The sequence below is a fragment of the Pelodiscus sinensis genome, chromosome 26 (assembly GCF_052426305.1).
Source record: "Pelodiscus sinensis isolate ZL-2025 chromosome 26, ASM5242630v1, whole genome shotgun sequence".
Classification (NCBI taxonomy): Eukaryota; Metazoa; Chordata; order Testudines; family Trionychidae; genus Pelodiscus; species Pelodiscus sinensis.
Genome location: NC_143077.1, coordinates 6317492 through 6338849, shown reverse-complemented (window position 1 = coordinate 6338849; position 21358 = coordinate 6317492). Strand labels below are relative to the sequence as shown.

The window sequence follows — 21358 nt, the reverse complement described above, 5'->3', positions numbered from 1 at the left end:
AAATTAATTTGCTTTCTGGCTGACACATTTTGTGCTACAGTCATTTTCAGACCAGAGCAACGTGTGAGTCAGAATGACCAGTTCACGTACATGTGCCTGTCGTCAGCTGAATGAGTTTAGTTATAGGTGCTGCTATTAGAGTATGCGATGAGCGAACAGCGTGATTCCCCTGCTCATATACATGTATCCGTGCTAGCTCCTATCAGACAAGTGCTGGAGTAAATCGTGGGGTGGACACGGTAGCATAGGTCGCAGCAGTGGGTGTACATGCAGGGCTGACGAGAAACTTCATTGAGCCCTGGAAGGAGCCATCTCCAGGCCCCCTGAAGGGGTGGAGTCAGGAGGAAGGGGCGGGGCTAGGAGCAAGCCTTTCCCACCTAGCTATTCAGCTTCACAGAGTGCACACCTATGGGGCCATTTAAAGGGCCCGGGACTCGGGCTGCTGTCAAGTCCAGGGTAGAAGCAGCCATGGCTGCGAGCCCTCTGACCTTTTCAATTGCAGGTCCCCGGGGCACCTGCACCCTTTGCCCCTCACTGTTGGCAGCCCTGGCCGTGCAGAGTACAGCTCCTTGCTTTCAGGCACTACCATGGCAACTCTGCAGTTCACATTGGCACTAGCTCGATGGAACTTAGCATGAGCATGTGTAAGCCAGGAGAGGAGTCAGACCCCTGGTTTGCGGGGTCGGCCCCGTCCTAGGTGGCAAGAGACAGCACGATGTAGGTTGTGCCGCCGCAGCACGTCCGGCGAAAACGTGCAACACCAGTGGGAAAGAGCTCTCACATCGGCGTTATAAAGCCACCTCCATGATCGGCAGAAGCTATGTCGGTGCGGGAAGCTCTCCAGCCGACAGTGCTGTCCACACCCGCGCTTATAGCACTGGAACTTATGCCGCTTAGGGCGGGTGGTTTTAGTTACACTGACATGGGCTATAATGTGGACCAAGCCTTAGTTTGAGACCAAAGTACTGCCAATCAGAAACACCGCCCCCTCCCCCAGCTCAGGGAGTTGTGGGGAGGTGTAGGGGACCGAGCGCTGGGAGTCTGGGTTCTGCTCTCAGCTCTGTTACTCACTCAGGGGGTGAGCTTACGTGTGTCATGGGCCTTGGCGTAGCAGCAGTTTCTGCAAAATGGAGAGGACAATTCTACAGTGGGATGAAGAACAGGCAAAAAATAAGAGTCAGACTTTTGCATTAATTCCTCCCCTACCTCTTGTCTGTTGAAAAAAACCCTTGCAGCTGATTTTAATCAGCCATAGGAGTCTTAGCAGCTTTTCCCTCCTGGTGTTTCATTGGTAGACTTAAAAATGTTCTGCCCGGCTCTAAAATAATACGTGCCTGTCTCACAAGCAGTTCCTAAGCATCGTGGCCAGCGGGTGGTCTCATTTGTTCACACCGCGGAGAAGTTACCCGTGCAGGTAGGGTCCTGCCTCTGGCTCGTGCTGCTCCGAAACTAGCAAGTCACTGGTGAAAGGCTCCGCATCACAACAGCTGATCTCACATGCCGTCCATTCCTGAGTCTGGTTGCCCACGCTCAAGAAAGATTGAATCAAGCGGGAAGAGGTGCAGAGAAGGGTGAGCTGGGGGCAGAAGAGGCTATTTTACGAGGGCAGAGAAGATGAGTGTGGTTTCTTCAGCCAGGCCAAATGAAGGCCAAGAAAGCAGTGGGATTGCTCTGTATCCGGGGGGCTGGACACCGGGGGACAAGGAGAGTTACTGACCCGAAAGGACATTGTTAGCCCAAGCACAAATGGGTGTAAACTGGCCATGAGTAAACTTAGGCTGGCAATGAGAAGAAGGTTTCTAACCCTGAGACGAGTGGGATTCTAGAACAGCCTCCTAATGGGAGTAGAAGGGGTAAGAAACCGAACTGGTTTTAAAATGGAGCTTGATAAGTTTCTGAACAGGTTTATAGGATGCGGTCACTTGTGAAAGCAGGGGCTGGACTTGATGACCCAGGAGATCCCTTCCAGTCTTATGTTCTTATACGTTTTTAGGAATTTTTGTTCTTGTTTCTATGTGAGTAGTAACCCTGCAGCACCTTAACGACTGATACATTTATTTGGGCATAAGCGTTCGTAGGCTGGAGCCTGCTTCATCAGAAGTGGATCCACTCCATGCATCTGACAAAGCAGGCTCCAGCCTACAAAAGCTTATGCCCTAATCAATTTGTGAGTCTTTAAGGTGCCACAGGACTCCTGGTTGTTTCTGCTGAAACAGACTAACACAGCCACTCTTCCACAATCCTCCCAACAGGACTGAGTATGTCTAGGGTTTTAAGAATGTCCAGACCAGTAGTTCTGAATGCCAACAGAAGATCTGGAGGGGATGTTGGCTTTACCCAATCTTGAATGGTTAGAAATCAGAGTGAAACCTAATGTGGGGAAAAGATTATCCTGCATCTGCTGCTGTGTGCAGTTCTTGCATTTTCCTTTCTGTCAGAGACAGAATTAGATGAACTGTCTATCTGATCCAGTTTGGCAATTTATATATTGCTAATTCGGGTATTTGGTGTGCCCCTGGGTGTTGTTTGTGTCACTAAAGGGGTTACATTTTGACTGTTTATCTCTGAGGCTAAGTAGGGACTTCATCCGCCATTAGCCCCACTAATTTAGATTTATCCCGAGTGTAAAGTAGAATGCAGCATGAGGTAGGGCATCCCAGGCTGATCCTTACGGTTTGGAATGTGCATCCAGGTCTTAGGATGAAAGAGGCTGTATCAATGCCAAAGGGTTTTATGCGTTGCTTGAGGTTGCAGTAGCCTGATAACATAATTGAATGGTTTACGTGACAAGAGTATATTACAGGGTCCCACCATGCCCATCTCTGCAAAAGCTGCTGCTGCCATTTTTGTAGCTGATGTTTTCCCATTAATGAAGGGGTTCTGATTTCAATTGTGTGGACGTCACTCCGCTGGAGGCCTCTGTGGAAATGAGAAACAGAAGCTGGTTTTGCAAGGGCATAGGTGCGAGGGAGATGTTCAGTAACTCGCTGCTGCCTCTGAACTCTTCACACGTGGCAAGGTTGAAGCCTTCCAGCGTCATTGTTCAAACTATGGAAACCTAGGTTTTGGGAGGCAGGGGGGAGCTTTTCTTTCTTTGCCCGGCTCTAGCTGTTATTGGCTGTTTTAATTTCTCTTTTGGCAATATGCTGTCAGGATACAAGTGCAGAATCTTTCTTGCTCAGAGGAACTGCCAAACCAGATGAGGCAAGGATCCGTCTCATTCAATATCCTGTCACTCACAGAGCTTAATACCAACAACTTCAGAGGAAGCTGCAGGAATCCCTGTGTATTTGCCCTAACCTGCACACAGGGGAAGCGTCTTCTTGGCCCCTATTAGTTTTTCCATCTTCCTTTGCAGCATGGGGCATGGGATCACTGCTGGGATCATCTGGGTATATCTCACTTCATCAGGTTCTTGTCATTGCAGAAGCCTTGGGCATTGGTTGCATCTAGGTCTCTGTTCCCTTCTCTCCTCTCCTCCGCCTGTTTCCTCTCGTCTCGTCTCTCCTCTCCTCCGCCTGTTTCTTCTCTTCTCTTCTCTTCTCTTCTCTTCTCTTCTCTTCTCTTCTCTTCTCTTCTCTTCTCTTCTCTTCTCTTCTCTTCTCTTCTCTTCTCTTCTCTCCTCTCCTCTCCTCTCCTCTGTTCTCTGCCTGTTTCCTCTCCTCTCCTCTCCTCTCCTCTCCTCTCCTCTCCTCTCCTCTCCTCTCTGAAGTAGATGCTCCCAATCTTTTCAGTCTCCTTTTTCTTTTTGGAGGGTGGTGATGTTGAACTTCTGTTTTGGGGACCAGGAAGATGCGTGGGCTGCACCTGGATTTTGTGCCCTGGGACAATGGGCCCTGTAGAAACCCCTGTTGAGCTGGGTTCCTACTTCTTTTTCCTGCAGGTGTGTTCTTCACCTTTCACACCTTTCATCTGGAGAGCGGCCATGACTACCTGCTCATCACCGAAAATGGCAGCTTCAGCCAGCCTCTGAAACAGCTTACCGGGTCCCGCCTGCCTCCTCCCATCAGTGCCGGACTCTTTGGGAACTTTTCCGCTCAGATCCGCTTCATTTCGGACTTCTCCATGTCCTACGAAGGATTCAACATCACCTTCTCGGGTAAGAGCAAAGACTGGTTCTCGTCCCATACTGAGTGCGGGTGCCAGGTTGAGCGTCCCAGAGATCGGTCGTCTACCTCTCCACATTTGCACCACTGATGCTCCTCAGCCCTGAACGGAAGTGGTTTGAAGATTTCTAGAACTACTGGGTGCCCCTCTACAGGGTGTTCAGTCCGGGCTGCTGTACAATTTTCAGCCATGGTGACTTGAGCCAAAATCAAACTGATTACCAAGTATAAGAGGCCCATTTTCTGAAGCCGTCAGATTATTATTATAATTACTATTATTAATTAATTTTATTTTGTATTACCATATCTCTTAGGGTCCTTAGGCAGGGACCAGTATCCATTCATCCATTCTTTATTTTAAATCAGGAATTTTAAGGGGTATTTCAGGTTTTTTATTTTATTCCGTGTCTTGTGATCCATGTAAGTATAACAGACATAACAATGTACCTGGGAAATTATATTTCTTCACTTTTGCCTGGCATAGCCAGTGGACTAAATCGGCTAAAATTAAATCCCTCTGCATCGATATTTATCATGCCTTTCCTGCTGGCTTGTTCTCCTCTCCTCAGTTTCAGGGAAGCCAGTTTCCTCTCTTGCTTCCTGGGGGTTGGCCAGCCCTCTTTGCTTTCAGCGCCTCCATTCCAGCTAATCAAAATGGCTACCAAGGCACAGTGGCTTCATTCTCAGCCCAGGAAGCTGGGGGAGATGGGATCCCATAGAAAGAAACTCCAAGAAATCTGGATTGTTTGGGGAAAAGAGCAAAGCATAGCTGGGCACTCCCGGTTCATTGGTCCTGTGCCCTGTTTATATGCCACAGGCACATCATCAAGCAACTCATCCAGTAACCCAGCCTCTGGTGCAGGCCTGGGCAAAATATGGCCTGTGGGCTGAATCCAGCCCACCAAGCCATCGGATCCGGCCCGCAGAGACAGTGGGAACCCCAGGCAGGCCCTCCTGCTTGTCCCACAGCCCTGCACATCGTTCAAAAACGTGGCTGCGGTACACTTTCTCTTTATGAGTCCGGAGGGGTGGGGGGAAGAGTCAGATGCTGCTCCTGCCTTCAGCACAATCCCATTGGCCGTTTTCTGGACAGAAACTGGACAGTGGGAGCTGCCTGTTTGAATAGCAGGCAGCCACGAAGTACAACCCTCCTGCTCAGTTACTCACTCAAGCACATGGATGAGCAGGCAGAAATATTTTAAGCTCTTCAGGCCTTTAGCTCGTCAGGCAGGCAGGCAGGTTTGGCTGTTGGCTGGTAAGTCTCCTGGCCAGAACCTGCTTCTGGCAGCCTAGCCTCTCCCTTCCTCGACCCTCTCCCTCCCACTCCTGCCCCGCTACTCCACATGCACCCATACCCCCTCCCAGATCTGGCACCCAAATCTCCTGCTCAAGATCACAGTCCCTTCCTACTCTAGGTCACATCCCAGAACCCTGCTCCCTAGTTCCCTGCCGTAGGTCACAACTGCCTCCTTCACCCAAATCCCCTCGCAGACTCCTTTCTCCCTCATGAATTCCTTACCCCAACCTTCTTCTGCACCCAACCTCCATCCCAGACCCTGCAACTCCTCTGTTAAAACCATGGACAAGTGTGGCCCTCGACAGTTTTCCAAAATCTTGGCGTGGCCCCCTGTCAAAAATTATGGCCCACCATTGCTCTGGTGGGCCTTAGAGAGAATATATGGCATGCAATGCCTTAGCCTTTAACCTGAGGGCACCATTGGGAAGCTGGACTGGTACATGCTTGCTGAGCTTTCTCTGCTCAAGCCACAGTAACAAAAGGGTGGCACGTTGGAGCGGTGTAAAGGATGTAGAGTTCTGAGGCCTGGTGCCTCAACTTCTGTTCATCACAGGGGAGCTTGTGGGTGCAAAGCGTTTGGCATTATTAATGGTTTGTATCACAATAGCACCTGTGGATCCCATCCAAGAGCCTGTTGTGCTAGGCTGTGTATAAACACATGCAAGCACCAGCCCCTACTCCAAACAGCTTACAAGAGGGGCAGAGGGCAGGAGGGGAAACTGAGGCACAGACAGGGGAAGTGACTGAGCCAAGAACAGAATCAAGGTCTCACGAGTCTAAATTCAGTCCCCTACCCCACCGGACTGTACCACCTCCCTCGCAAGCAGGGGAACTGACAGGATCACTGGATCCCTGGGCAACGTGGGGCGGGGCCCAGCTCTGTGCTCCCAGGAGGGGTGGGGCCTCAGGCAAAAGAGGCGGTGCTAGGGCAGCCAGCCCTCAGCGCCACCCAGGTGGCCCAGCACTTCCTCTCCCCCGCTGGCCCTCAGAGCCAGCCAGAGCACATAGGGTGGAGCTCTGGAGAGCACCAATTCTAAAAGGCCTCTGGCTCTGGCTGCTTTTGAGAATCACCAGGCGCCATGGCAATTGCCCCCTTTGCCTCCCTCTGCCCCATCTCTCGTCAGAAGACCTGCTCACAAGTCCAGGCTCCCTGTAATTGTACAATAGACTGGTTTCCCCAAGGCCATATTTCACATGTATGGAAATCTGCTTTGCCTGCAAAATGTGTGGTACAGCCAGGAAATGCGTATTTCAATGCACATGCAAACGGTCACTTGTCTTGTGAGCTCTCATTCCAGTGCGTGCAGATGGGTGTTTTGCGCTCCCCAGTCTGAACCCGTGCACGTGATTTCTTGCATGTTTGCCCATGGGCGCATTTTGGTGCCACGGCATTTTGAAAATACAGTCCCGGTGGTCTGGCTTTTCAGGATGCTCGTGCATGCTGGTAGACTGTAGAGGAAAAAAAAATCAGTGTTCTATATCTGATATGCACATCCTAGCTTTGAGGGGAACAGCTGCGAAATACTGCCTAATGGGGAAAACCTGAAAAAAAGCGGACGTAAGCTTTCATGGGCAAAATCCCACTTCATCTGACCATGCACCTGATGAAGTGCGTCTTTGCCCACAAAAGCTTATGCCCAAATCAATCTGTTGGTCTCTAAGGTGCCACAGGGGTCCTTGTTGTTTCTGAAGATACAGACTAACGCAACTACCTGTCTGAGGGTATGTCTACACTACCCTCCTAGTTCGAACTAGGAGGGTAATGTATGCATACCGCACTTGCTAATGAAGCCCGGGATTTGAATTTCCCGGGCTTCATTAGCATAAGCGGGGAGCCGCCATTTTTAAATCCCCGCTGCTTCGAACCCCGTGTAGCGCGGCTACACGGGGCTCGAACTAGGTAGTTCGGACTAGGGTGCCTATTCCGAATTACCGGTACACCTCGTTTCACGAGGAGTAACGGTAGTTCGGAATAGGACCCTAGTCCGAACTACCTAGTTCGAGCCCCGTGTAGCCGCGCTACACGGGGTTCGAAGCAGCGGGGATTTAAAAATGGCGGCTCCCTGCTTATGCTAATGAAGCCCGGGAAATTCAAATCCCGGGCTTCATTAGCAAGTGCGGTATGCATACATTACCCCGCTAGTTCGAACTAGCGGGGTAGTGTAGACATACCCTGACACTGATAACAATTGTGATTATAATGCCGAGTGCTGTGGTGAAAAGACAGGCCAAGTGTGACACACCTGTCTAGAGCTGGAATTTATCTCATGAACTGCTCTGGGCGGTGCAGCAACCTAAGCATTCATTTTAAATAGCTGGATTAGGCCTTCTGAAACCAGGAGTTCAAATCTCATCCGTTTAAACCCCCACAGCAAACAGAGCAAACATGTTTTCATTCACATGTTAATGAAAAATGGCTTCTGATCAAACAAAAAAAGTGGCAAACAAATACGTCCCCTTCTATTGACAAGATTTTGTCAACATTATTTTTTTCTGTGTGTCATCTAAAATTAGGATTCAGTTTTTAAAAAATTTTGGCTGTCATAAACCAAATAACTTTTGGATGGGGAGGGGCTTTTTTAATAAAAAACCTGAACAGTTTGATGAAAAATGCTTTTTCTTTTTTCTGTTTTGTGGTGAATGCAGCCTCATTCCACTAGAACAAATAAAGTGACTAGCCAGCAACTTACTCTGTGTGAGTCTTTTGGGATGACACTTTTAAAAAATCGTCTCAGAGGGGTTAGCCACGTTGGTCTGTAACTTGAAAAACAACGAGTAGTCATGTGGCACCTTAGGCCAGGTCAACACTACAGGGGAAAGTTGATGTAAGGTATGCAACTCCAGCTACGTTAATTACGTACTGGAGTCAACGTATCTTAAATCTCATTTTGACGCCGTCCACTCTAGGGATGTTAAATTTAGTTTAATCAACTAATCAAGTAGTCGATGGATTTTCCATCGACTAGTCAATTAGTCGATAAGCCAGGGAGCCACAGAGGGGTTAGCTCCTGGCCTAGGAGCTAGCCCTGCTTTGGCTCTGTATTTTAAATGTATTAAGGTCCTGCTGGCTCTCTATGCATTTAAAAGGCAAAAGCAAAGTGTGGGGAAGGACCCAACACGAGCCAGGAATCACATGTCCTGGTTCATACTGGGTCCTCCTCTCTGCACTTCTGATTTTTAAATGTATTAAGAGCTGGCAGGACTGGGTGCGAGCTGGAATTCAGTTGATTCTTGTCTTGCGCCCGGTCCCAGGCACTGTGCCTCTACTTCCCCTGCCTCCCATGGAGACAGTGCTGGGGGAACTGGCTTTTAAGCCAGCTCCCCCCAGCACCAGCTGCTGCTCCTCCCCTTGCTGCCTGTGTCAGAGGCCTGTGTCAGAGGCAGGAGGTCAACAGGAGCAGGGCGCCATGTCGCCAGGAGCACCCTCTCCATTCGAATTAGTGGGTCTTCACTAGACCCACTAATTCAAACCCTGGAAGATCGACTGTGGCAGCATCGATCTTCTCCATAGCGTAGACAAGAATTTAGAGACTAACAAAAATATATATCGTATCATGAGCTATTGTGAGTAAAACTCACTTCTAGCTCATCTGATGAAGTGGGTTTTACCCATGAAAGCTTGTGATACTATATATTTTTGTTAGTCTCTAAGGTGCCACAGGACTACTCGTTACTTTCAAAAAGCTAGCTCTGAAAGGAGCAGACAGGAAGTCAAAAATCCCCATGATATTTTTCAGATTATGCCCCTGGTGTGCTTGGCTATTCCTCCCATCCTCTTTTACACGGTGCAGTGTTCAGTGAGATTCCACTGCAGAGGTACGTGGGTACATTTCACTGGTGTCTGGGTTCTCTCAGGCACTTTACACCATCACTGAAGGATAAAAGGTCTGATCGTAATGTAGGCTAAATATTGTCTTGATGGCTGACTGGATAGAGCAGATCTGAGAGAGGGAAATGCAGACTTGAATATAACACAGGGTGCTAAGAGGGGGCTCTTGAGAAGAAGAGAAGATGAGGGGGAATATTAGGTTTGACTTCCCATGTCATTTACCTCAGTCCAAAGGGAGAAGAAACGGCCTCCATTTTGATTTGGCACCAGAGACATTGCTTCGCACTCCCATGAATCTGGTGTCACTGTTGGAGGATGAGGTCCTGTGTCAGGTTAAATCCACTGTTCACCTAGGATGACACCCTGGCTGTGTCTACACTGGCATGAATTTCCGGAAATGCTTAAAACAGAATAGTTTTCGTTATAAGTATTTCCAGAAAAGAGCATCTACATTGGCCACAGATGCTTTTCCGGAAAAGCCCTTTTTCCGGAAAAGCATCTGTGACCAATGTAGATGCGCTTTTCCGGAAAAGAGCCCCGATCGTCATTTTCGCGATCGGGGCTTTTTTCCGGAAAAGAATACTGGGCTGTCTACACTGGCCCTTTTCCGGAACAGTTTTCCAGAATAAGGACTTATGCCCGAGTGGGAGCAGCGTAGCTTTTCCGGAATAGCGGCTGATTTTGTACAGTAGAGAGTCGTTGCTTTTCCGGAAATTCAAGGGCCAGTGTAGACAGCTCGCAGCTTATTCCGGAAAAGCGGCTGATTTTCCGGAATAAGTGGCCCAGTGTAGACACAGCCCCCAGGTTTAAGTGAAATCAGGTTTAAGTGAAACTTATGTGCCGGCCTTGCACCTGCCCATCTGTGCTGGCATGAATTGCACCCAGACCGAGCAATGTTGTCCTCTCTGTTTGTTTCCATAGCTCCTTGCAAATGGGGGGAAAGGGAGTCTCCCGAGCCACCCTCTAACACAACATCCTTGTGTCCCTCTGTAGAGTACGACCTGGAGCCCTGCGACGAGCCTGAGGTCCCGGCCTACAGCATCCGGAAGGGCCTGCAATTCGGGGTGGGGGACGTACTGACTTTCTCCTGCTTCCCCGGGTACCGGCTGGAGGGCGTGTCGCGCATCACCTGCCTGGGGGGTAGACGGCGTGTGTGGAGTTCGCCTCTGCCAAGGTGTGTTGGTAGGTGGTCACGTGCTTTCATTTTGCTTGGTCGACGTATTATATCAGAATGTGAAAGGGGAGGGGCGTGGGGCAGCGGGATGCGGCATCCGCCCCACTCCGGGGACGTGTCTTTGTGCTCGCTGTGTGGGCTGGGAGGGAGAGGGAATGAGCCACAGCTCTGGAGACTATCCACAGAGAGGTGTGGGAGGGCCCCGCATCCCTGTTGAGAAAGTCTTGTAAAGAAGGCTAGAAAACTATATCCAGGGCGCACAGAATCATAGGGTACTGGCATGCGGGGGGCTGCAGAGGAGGTGTCCGCGACCCAACGGAACAGGAATTAAGACAGAGACTCTTCTGGAAACGTCATTCCGCACTCCAGAAATGAAACTTTTTGGTTAGAAAATGTCCACCAGGATGTTCTCACCATTTCAAACCCTTGTTCTCATTTTCAAATTGAGAGGCTCATCAAAACTGACCCTTTCCCACAAACAATTGCAGTTTTCATAAATCTGAATTTGCAAGGGCAACTCCTGGCCTGCTCTATTCAGGACTAGAAATCATGAACCCTAGGTTCTACCTCCTCCACTGGCTCAGCATTAGACAAGCCACTTACAGCTTGATTTTTCAGAGGCACCGAATGCTCACAGTTTTCCTTTGAGAGTCAGAAGAAGCTGCAGCTGCTCAGCAGTCTGGAAAAATCAGGCTTCTTAATTCTTCTGTGCCTCTGGGTCAAGGTGGGCTGGGCCTTGAGGCCCCCTCCTGGAGGCCTTGTGGTCCTGCCATACCCCATCCTAACTAAAGGCTATAGAGAGGTCCTCCAAGCTGGCTAGAGTGGCTACAGAGGAAGCAGCCAATCAGGGGCCAGGAAGGCCATATAAAAGGAGCTAGAGAACAGAGCAGAAGCAGTTTTCTCTTTGGAGCTCAAGGTGTGCAGACTGGATGACAGGCCGACTGAGAGAGCAGCTGTGGTAGTGTAGAGAGCTTGCTGTGGAGAGCTTCTTGCACACTGGACTTTGTTGGGACTGGGAGATACAACCCTGAGGAGGAGGAGGAGGAGGAGGAGGAGACGTTGCTTCCTGGAAGAAAGCCTTGAAGGCACCTCACTATTCCACAGTGGAAACAGACCAAGGGACATTATGAAGGGATTTGTTTATGTGGCACACCGCCTGTGGGTGACTCAGCTGGAGGGCTGGGCCCCAAATGATCCCCCCTAACCAGAGAGTGCAGGCACTCACACTCGGCCAAGGGGAGCGCTAGCGAGAGGTGAGTGCGACCTTGTTCCTGCCTCATTTTCTCAACTGCTCTTGGTGTTATTTTTCCAGTACAAGATCAAAGCTCTGTTGTGCTGTCTAGGCAGGAAATATGAGACAAACCTTTTCTGGGAAGTCTCAGAGGGGTCGCCGTGTTCATCTGTAGCTTTAAAAATGAGTAGTCCCGTGGCTAGATGTATTACATACATCTTTTTTGTTAGTCCTCTAAGGTGCTAAAAGACTACACATTATTTTCTGGAAAGACATTCTAAATGGACAAGACAGACAAAAGAAATATGATTATCCCCACTTTACAGATGGGGAGTTGAGGCCCAGAGAAATAAGAGGGTTGCCCAGGGTCACACTGGGAGGAAATCCACCTCTGCTGAGTCCCGATCCAATGTTGTAATGCCAAAACCACCCTTCTTCTAGAAAGTAGCTTGCTTTGAAAATGCTGAGCCTTTCAGACACTGTGGAATCCGAACATTGGCTTGATCTCAAATCATAGAATCCTAGAGTTGGAAGAGACCTCAGGAATCATTGAGTCCAACTTCCCTGCCCAAAGCAGGACTAATCCCAACTAAATCATCCCAGCCAGGGCTTTGTCAAACCAGGACTTAAAAACCTCTAGAGATGACACAGTGTTTGTATTGGGAGAGAGTGCACAGAAAAGGATCTAAGTAGGTAGGGTGGGGGATGAACCCCAGTGGAAACATGTCCCGTGACAAAAGGAGCAAAGAGATATTCTGAGGGTAAAGTAAATATAGTCTATATCCCGACTACTTGTCTGCTCAGCGGAGCAGTTCTGGAGTTCTCTCCCTAGCAAAGAGTGCTGTGGCTTTCCTTCTGCGACAGAAAACGGGGTGGGGTTAAAGTGACTCCTCTTTAAAAAGTCTCCAGGCTTAAGTTTTGGGAGAAAACAAAGGTGCATGGACTTGAACTCATTTGGGAAACAAAAAATGAATATGAGAGAGCTGAAAAACCTTCATCTTTCCACCAGCTTCTCCCCTTTTTGGTTGAAATTACTAGTGTTGGCAGCTTGGTGAAGGAGAGAAGTGCTTGGATGTTAAGGGAACAATGAACCGTTTCTCGAACTTTGCCCAGTCTTCTGTCTTCATCTTTATTCTTGGGAAGGTTGTAAAGTGAACAAGCTGAGTTAGGCTACATTGACATTGGCAAGATTTTGTGCAAAAGCATTTGCTTTTGCACAAAATCTTGCCACCTGTCTACACTAGCCGCGAGTACTTGCACAAGAACACTGATGTTCTAATGTGTGAAATCAGGGCTTCTTGCACAAATACTCTGACACTCCCGCTCAGGGATAAGCCCTCTTGCGCAAGAGGCCAGTGTAGACAGGCAACATCAATGTCTTGCGCAAGAAAGCCCGATGTTTAAAATGGCCATCAGAGCTTTCTTGCGCAAGAGAGCGTCTACACTGGCATGGATGCTCATGCGCAAAAGCACATCTTTTGCACAAAGGCACGTGCCAGGGTAGACACTCTCTTACTCAAATACTCTACCGCAAAAACTCTTGCATTAAAGAGTATTTGTGCAAAATCTTGCCAATATAGACATAGCCTTAGTGTTTGAAATTATTTGTGAATGTCGCCTCAGCCTATTTTCCTGCACAACCAGCCTTTGCCAGTGTTACAATTTGTTATCAGTAATCAACAGCCAAACACTGAGATTTTCTCGGTGTTGGTTAGCTAAATAACATGGTACTGTTTTTTTTGTTTTGTTTGTTTTCATAGGGGGTAACTTAAAGAAGCACAAAGGCAAATGGTTGACTAGCACAATGTAAGATGCACATCAAAATTTCCTTCCGGGCCCTGCTTCGGGAAAGCATTTAAGCATGTGCTTAAGCCCCATTGACTTCAGAGTTAGGAAGGCACATGGGGGCTTTTATGATTTGGAACCTCAGTGAGTAATAATGCATCCAAGCTTCAATTATGGTTTTTTTCTTTTTTGCAAATAGCTGTGCTAGTAAAGCCCATTCCTTTGAATGCTCCTAGAACATGCACAATCCTGTTAGGACTAATCTTTTAAAGCTGAAGTTTTGAAGACTTTTCTAAACACTATTTGTTCTGCCCTGATCATTTCCGAAATGACAGTTGCACTTGAAAAGAGAGCACAAGGCAATGTTGGTTGTGGGAGGGGAGCGTGGAACAGACCGAGTACCCCTATATGCAAAAGTGCCAGGATGCAAATATCACTGTATGCATGTATCCTATTGCGAGTGTTTCCATATGGTGCTTACAGTGTTTCTTTGTGTCTTCCCACAGCTGAATGTGGCTCATCTGTCACCGGAACTCAAGGTATTCTGTTGTCCCCCAACTATCCAATAAACTACAATAACAATCACGAATGCATCTACTCCATCCAAACCCAGCCAGGAAAGGGAATTCAGCTGAAAGCCAGGACTTTTGAACTGGAATCAGGGGATGTTCTTAAGGTAATACCCCTCTCTCCTCTGTTGGAAGTAATATAGACGCTTGTAATGACAAATAACATTCTGAACATCTCTTTCTTGGTTAGCCAGTTACCATTTAACTGATAAACACCCATCTGGAAAGGCAAATGTACTGATTTATCAAGCAATATCCACAGTTATCAATGATAGCTATCATTTGTATGGTGGTAACACCTAGAAATGCCTTCCTATTTCTGGACCAGAAGTCTATTGTGCAAGGTGCTGTACAAACACAGAACAAAGGGATAGTCCCTGTCCTCAGTCTAAGTTGTATCAGCAGCATCTGGAAAATGGTACAGCCGTGAGTCTTTGGGCGAAAACATGAGCTGCCTCAAAGAGTTATGAAGCAGATATTTAGAGTGGTGCACATGTGGACATAGGGAAAGGGTTTGCATTATTTGTGTCCATAATGCTTGGAGTGCAGGTCCATAAAGCTTGGACTGCAACACCCTACAGAGCATTACTGAATTTGGATCAGCCTCAGGAATGAGTAAAGTCATTTGGATAAATCAAAGAACATACCTGTAATTTCTGGCTAAATTGGAAATTCCAAAAGTATTGCATAAGAGATTACCAAGTGGTCTTTATAATGTAGATGAAGCAAGTTAATGGCTGGTTAATACTGGCGAAACTAAGGGAAACCCTTTTCTCCCAGACAAGCAACTTGGAGAGCTGTCTGTTTCGGGGGGTAGCTGGTTTTATCAATCTCCCCAAATTCCTTGAGTTTCAGATTTTGTTGATTAGCCACTTTATTGTCTTCTGGGTCCAACTCTCCTTTGCTGTATGCCCACATAGGCATCATTGCTGGTGAAAGATGCTGGGTTGGTAGGTCTCGCAGCTGAACTGCACAGCACAGGCAGCAGCCAGATGGATTTCTACCAGGCGACTCTTTCCTCCGTCCTTGGTCGTCCCCAAGAGGGTGGGATGTCCGTTTAGTCCTTTACCATTTACCGAGATTTCCAACACGACTGCCCATTGTTGTGTTGTTTGTAATGTCCTAGTCCAAGGATGGGCAAAATACGGCCCACAGGCCAGGTACGGCTTGCCAAGCCCTTTAGTCCAGCCTGCCAGCCCGTGTGGCATGGAGCCGCGCTGCTCAAAGAGATTTTACTGGAGGCAGTGCAGCACAATTTCTCAGCTCCCATTTGCCAGTTTCCAGCCAATGGGAGCTGAAAGATTTTGCTGGGGGCAGGAACAGCTCGTGAAGCCTTCCCCCCACTCCTGCAGCACAGAGAGCTACATGGAACAGCTAGCCATGGGGCTGCTGTGGCAGGCAGGGAAGCGTGCTCGAAAGAACTGCTGGCCAGGAGCTGCTTAGGTAAAGTACCTCCCAGCTAGAACCTGCCTCTGGCATCCCATCCTCTCCTGCATGCAACTACCTCTCAGACCCTGCACCCTCTCCCATGCCCCTCCCCTAGGCCAGAATCTTCTCCTGCACCCATACACCCTCCTGGACCCTGCCCTGTAATCACCGGTCATAACCCCGCCTTCACCCAAACTCCCTCTCAGACCCCACACGGACCCTCCTGCACCCCGAGTTCCCTTCTGCAGCTGACCTTTGTCCCACACCCTGCCCCCCCCATAAAAAAATGCGGCCCGTGACCACTTGCCAAAATCTTGGAGTGCCCCACCCCATCAAATGATTGTCCTGGTTGGATATTAAGAAAGACTATTTCCTTAAGGGTGTGTCTAGACCACAGGGTTTTTTCTAAAAAAGTGGCCTTTTTTTGAAAAAAAACTTCCCGTGTCTAGACAGCCGCCGCGTTAGTTTGAAAGTAAATCGAAAGAACACAGCAGGTTTTTCAACTGCAGAAAACCTCGTTTTACGAGGAAGAACGCCTTTTGTCGAGAATGCTCTTTTGAAAAAAGGCGCTATGTAATGCAAACTGTGCTTTTTCGAAAGAGAGCATCCAGATTGCCTGGGGGCTCTCTTTCGAAAAAGCGGCTTGCTTTTTCGAAAGTATTGCTTGTCTAGATACTCTCTTTCGAAAGAGGCTTGCAGTCTAGACGTAGCCTTAGAGGGTGGAAAAGCACTGGGATAGATTCCCTAGGGAGGTGGTGGAATCTCCATCCCTAAAGGTTTTTAAGGCCTGGCTGGGATGATTGACTTGGGGTTGGTCCTGCTTTTTCGGGGGGCTGGACTCAATGACTCCTGAGATCTCTTCCAGCCCTGGGATTCTCTGATTGCTCACCCCTAATATAGACACATTGTTGTCCCATGCCTCAGAAACTGGACTGAATTCTCTACATGGGTCACTATAAAGCCAGCCAACTGGTAGCTACCACTTATCACTTAAGGCCTGATCCAGAGTCCCTGGAAGTCAGTGGAAAGAGTCCGTTTAACTGTAGATCAAGAAATGCAGCTGAACCTTAGCAATGTCTGCAGTTGGGATGCCTCACTGGGGTTAAAAAGAGAGGTGCAGATGACTGCGTATTTGTGTGATGTATGTGAAACAACATCCCACCATCTATGGGTGCTGTGCAATTTGTGTTGCTATTATGCGCGAATTTGCAGCGCTTACAGCACGAGCCAACCCCCCATCTCCCAGTTCTCCCTGTTGTCTGTCATGGCTGGCTTTGGCACACAAAATAGAAGCAACATTAACATGCCACTTTGCATGCTTCAGTTTAGCGTTGATTGTTTCATGATGATTTGCAGGCTGCTAATAAACAAGTCAATAAAATATATATTCTATAAAATTAATATCACTGCAACTTCTGTGAGCAAATCCTTGCTGAGAGCCAGGGAGAGGCCTCTGTCTTTTATGTAAAGGCCGTGCAGTGTTGTTTCAATTCATAAAAACCAAGGGAACTATCCTGCAAAGACAGCTAAGAGGAAATATTTTGTGATTTGTAGTAGGTAGCGAGAGATGGAGCAGTAATCTGGCATCTTCGACATCACACAGAGCAGCAGATCCTGCCCAGTGTGTGGAAATGTTTCGAAATAGAGGGAGAAATGACTGTGTGTCAGAGATTTGCTGGAATACCAGGGGGCCACACCCTGCAGCCAAACGTCCATTCTTACCCACATTGTTAAAAAGCTGCGCAAATGAATCCGGAGGATGCACAAGGTCCTTTGGCTTATTTTGTGTGGCTAAGTGTCAGGGCTGATTTGCCCACAAAAGATTATTGAAATGCAAAAGGCCAGACCCAAGCTGTTCAGCCGTGCAGCACCCAGCGTTGGATTAATCTGCATTTACACATTTCAGGACTTAAATAGAGGGAGACAAATCTAGGCCATGTTGTATTAACCACAAAGAACTGCCTTTTGTAGGGAGCACTATTACAAGCTCCATGCCACTGTGCTAAACCATCTCCCAGGGAAAAACCCTGTCCTGATTTATATGGTGCACGCTGAATCCCCTGACATGCTATCCACTGATTCATTGGAAAGAGAGAAATTTCCTGCTACTGCAAAGCATGCTTAGGGTATTGAAATGTTGGGCTAGCCTAACAAATATTGACATCAGGTCCTTACCAACTAGAGCCCACACACTGGAAAGAGACATATTTGGCAGAAAGAATAGGCTGCAATGCTAAACTCCACTGAAATATACTAGACGGGGAGGAACTTTCAGATCGGAGCAGGGAAAGGAAATATTTCATTAATCTCTGTCATACTTATATGGCCCCTGTTCCCATGCGATCTGAGCCCCTCCTCACCTTGAATGTATTGATCATCGCAACATCTTGTGAGTATGGAAGTATTTCTCTCCATGTTTATAGGTCTGAAAATGAGGCACAGAGACACATAGGCCAGGTCTACACTGTGAGAGAAGGTCAGCTTAAAGTACGCAACTCAGGCTACATAAATAATATAGCTGGAGTCAACGTACCTTAAGCCAAGCTTGGTGCCATCTCCACAGTGGGAGGTCAATGGGAGAAATGCTTCTGTCGACTTTCCTTACGCCTCATGACAGCGAGGAGCACTGACGTCAATGGGGGCACCCTCAGCATTTGATTTAGCAGGTCTTTACTAGACCCACTGAATTGAACTCCAGAAGATCAATTGCTAGAGCATCAAACCTCCATAAGTGGAGATGTGACTTCAGGCTTAGTCAACACTAGAAAATGACATAGTTAAAACGATGTCGTTCTGGAATATGAAATAATCCTTCCCATTGGCACAGTGTCTACACTGAAGCACTATAGCTCCATAGTGTTTTAAGTGTAGACAAGCCACGAGTGTCTTGCACAAAATCACACAGGAAGCCTGTAGCAGGGCAGGGAATTCAGTCCTTCCGCCCTGCTGAAATGGGGACAGACGTAAACGAAAGGCATCCCAGATTGTTTCTTCCCAGATTGTCTGCATCATGACAAGACAACTTGCAGCATGAGGCAGCCGAGTTGTGTGTGCGTGTGTGCGCGTGCTTGTGTGCGTGGTTTTGTTTAGCCCAACAAAAGGTTGTGTGCTGGGTTAGCCACAGGGCTAGATTTGGGGTGTCTGTACTTCCAAAGTACTGGCAGGGAGACATGGACGACTCAGGTCATCGGTGATCATAATAAGGAAGCTCTCTCTTCTGGGTCGTTAATTAGCATGTTCAATGCCTGCTACACAGGTGACCCCAGTCACAACCCCTTTCCCCCCCCCCCAAAAAAAATTCACTCTTATGTTACTGGGACAGAGGGAACTCTCAAATGGGAGTGGGGAAGCATTGGAGCTGGTGATCTGCTCCTGAACAGGACACATGAGATGAGTCTGGCTGGCTCTAATCAACCCGAGATCGTCTCACTGGCTGCTGGAAGGGGTTTGGGTCCCGTGTGAGTCCAGACCCGGCTCCTTCCAAGGAGAGGCAGGAGGTGGAGCAGCACCAAAGAAGGGCCTGTTACTGATGGAACATTAGAGGGGAGAGTATCTCAGAGGAGGACTCTCTCGACAGGCACCAGATCAGGAGAGAAGCAATGCCTTGCAAAAGAAGAGCTGGAATGTGGGGGAATTTGGGCATGGGCTGGGGCCTGCCTTTGGACTCACCAGTGAGCCAGGAGAGACTTTGAACGTGTTTTGGGCTCTCAGAGCATGACAGGAGAATTTTGGTGGAAATGGGCCTAAAAGCGAATGAGTGTAGATGATGATAAAATAAATACAGGGTGTCCAAAATACATTTAAAAAAATATGGACATATAGCGAAACGATGTAAAGTGGGAATTTTTTCCTCATTGGCGCGACTTGGTTGTGGGTTTTTTTGGCATGACACAAGAGTGGGGAATGTGAGGACTTATAATGCAACCGTTCCTACAAGCGCTAACAATGTTAGTGCGGAACCAATGTATACCGGGGCAACGTATAGCGGGGACGTCCTGTACTGATGCACTCCCTTTTTAAGCACTGCTGCATTCCCAGCTTCCTTCCCCAACCCCAGGCCTTCCCACTTCTGCAGTGGTCCTTCTGGTTCATGAGTCAATAACCCAGCATCAGGCATCCTTGTGGATGTTCTCATTCGTGTGATCAACAATTAAACGGGTAGCCCTCTGTCCCCCTCTGGTGGCTAGACCATGGAACTGCCAGATAGACAATGTTTTCGTTTGTTTGTTTTTTGCCTTCCAGGTCTATGACGGTAACAATAACTCTGCCCGCCTGCTGGGCTCCTTCAGCCGCACGGAGATGTTGGGCACGAGCATCAACAGCACCTCCAGCAGCATGTGGCTCGAATTTATCTCCAACAGCGAGAACACGAGCAAAGGCTTTGAGCTACAGTTTTCTAGTAAGTCCCAGGCTGCTTGCCAAGAGGCTCACACTAACACCAGGGTCCCATTGCTCTTGGTGCTATACAAGGCATGTCTTGCCCTTAAGGGCTAGTAGTGTCAATAGACATCACAGAGAAAGCCTGATGGAAAAGCAGCGTTCTTATCTTCGTATTGACACAAGGCAAAGAGGTTATGCCCTGGTCTACACCTAAATGTTTTACTGGCATCCATGCCAGAGATGGAATTATACTGGTAAAAAGTCCTTTGGCCAGTAGAGCTTATTTCATTTGTGGATCTGGTACATGCTGCATCTTCACCGGAAAGGAGTGCCAGCCACTGTTCCCTGTAAGTTGTGCCCTTTTGTGGCCTCTCAAAAGAGATTCAGATGCTGCCCAGTTGAATACAAGAGTGCCCATAGCTTACAGTTTTTTTGTTCCAATGGGTGGTGCACATTCACACTTGCCTCAGTGCACATAAAACATTATTCCACACATAGATGGAAAAAATCCCTACATGGATGGAAAAAAATTCAGAGGGAACATTGGTGCCAGTATAACTGTATGTGTAGAGCCCTAGAAAAGGTGATGACAAGGCCTGGGGACTTGCCGGAGGTCACACTGGGAGTCTGACAAAGTTGGGAGCTGAATCCGTGGATCCCCATTTGAGTGCCTTAATCACAAAGCCACCCTTCATCTAACATTCCTTCTTCCCCACTAGCCATGGGATCCACAGTAGGTGGAGAAAATGCTCACACCTGGTGCCCAGAGCAGTCAATATGTTATCATCTTCCTCCATTTATTCGTGTACCTGAATAGTTGAATATTTGACAAAACCAGCTTCCTCTTCTCTGGTTCCAGGTTTTGAGCTCATCAAGTGCGAGGACCCCGGCATCCCACAGTTTGGCTACAAGGTTCATGATGAGGGGCACTTTGCAGGCAGTTCTGTCTCCTTTAGCTGCGACCCTGGCTATTCGTTACGAGGCAGCAGGGCGCTGGTCTGTTTGACGGGCGAACGCAGAGCCTGGGACCAAGCGCTGCCGGCGTGTGTGGGTATGTCCACTGTCATTCCAGTTCTTTCTTTGCTAAGTGCTCCATTTGCATCTCCCACCCCAAATGCCCCTCCCACTTGTGTAGCCAGTCCACTAGCCTGATACGGCCTTGTGTTGATTCCCACCCATTGACTCTAACAGAGGCAGCACTGTAGAGCCCTTTCCATGTGTCCTTTGGTCAGACATCTTTGGGTTGTGACTATAGATTGAGAGCACTGAGCTGTGCGTGTGTACCACAAACAGCCCCTTATGCAGTGTACCTCAGTCCTGACCTGAAACAACCCTTGCTATCAACTTCAAGCTGTGGTCCCTTCAACACAACTCTGCTAATGTTCCTCACCTGTACCTCTCCTGTTGTTCTGACCTTCGTCCTCTCTTAGGCAGGTCTACACTAAAAGGGAAGGTTGAATCAAGATACACAACTCCAGCTATGTTAATTATGTAGCTGGAGTCAACGTACCTTGTTTTGAGTTTTCCTGACGTCCCCACAACGGGAGGCAAATGGGAGT

At 48.2% G+C, this 21358-nt stretch overlaps 1 protein-coding gene across 1 annotated transcript in view; it reads left to right on the top strand.

The window, feature by feature from the left end:
- Window positions 1–21358, top strand: part of CSMD2 (CUB and Sushi multiple domains 2) — a 734622-nt gene that overhangs the window by 502477 nt on the left and 210787 nt on the right. The window contains exons 20-24 of the mRNA XM_014578911.4: window positions 3884–4099; window positions 10226–10414; window positions 13929–14098; window positions 19662–19818; window positions 20659–20850. Of these exons, the coding sequence (XP_014434397.4) occupies window positions 3884–4099; window positions 10226–10414; window positions 13929–14098; window positions 19662–19818; window positions 20659–20850 (924 nt within the window). The remainder of the gene's footprint in view (window positions 1–3883; window positions 4100–10225; window positions 10415–13928; window positions 14099–19661; window positions 19819–20658; window positions 20851–21358) is intronic.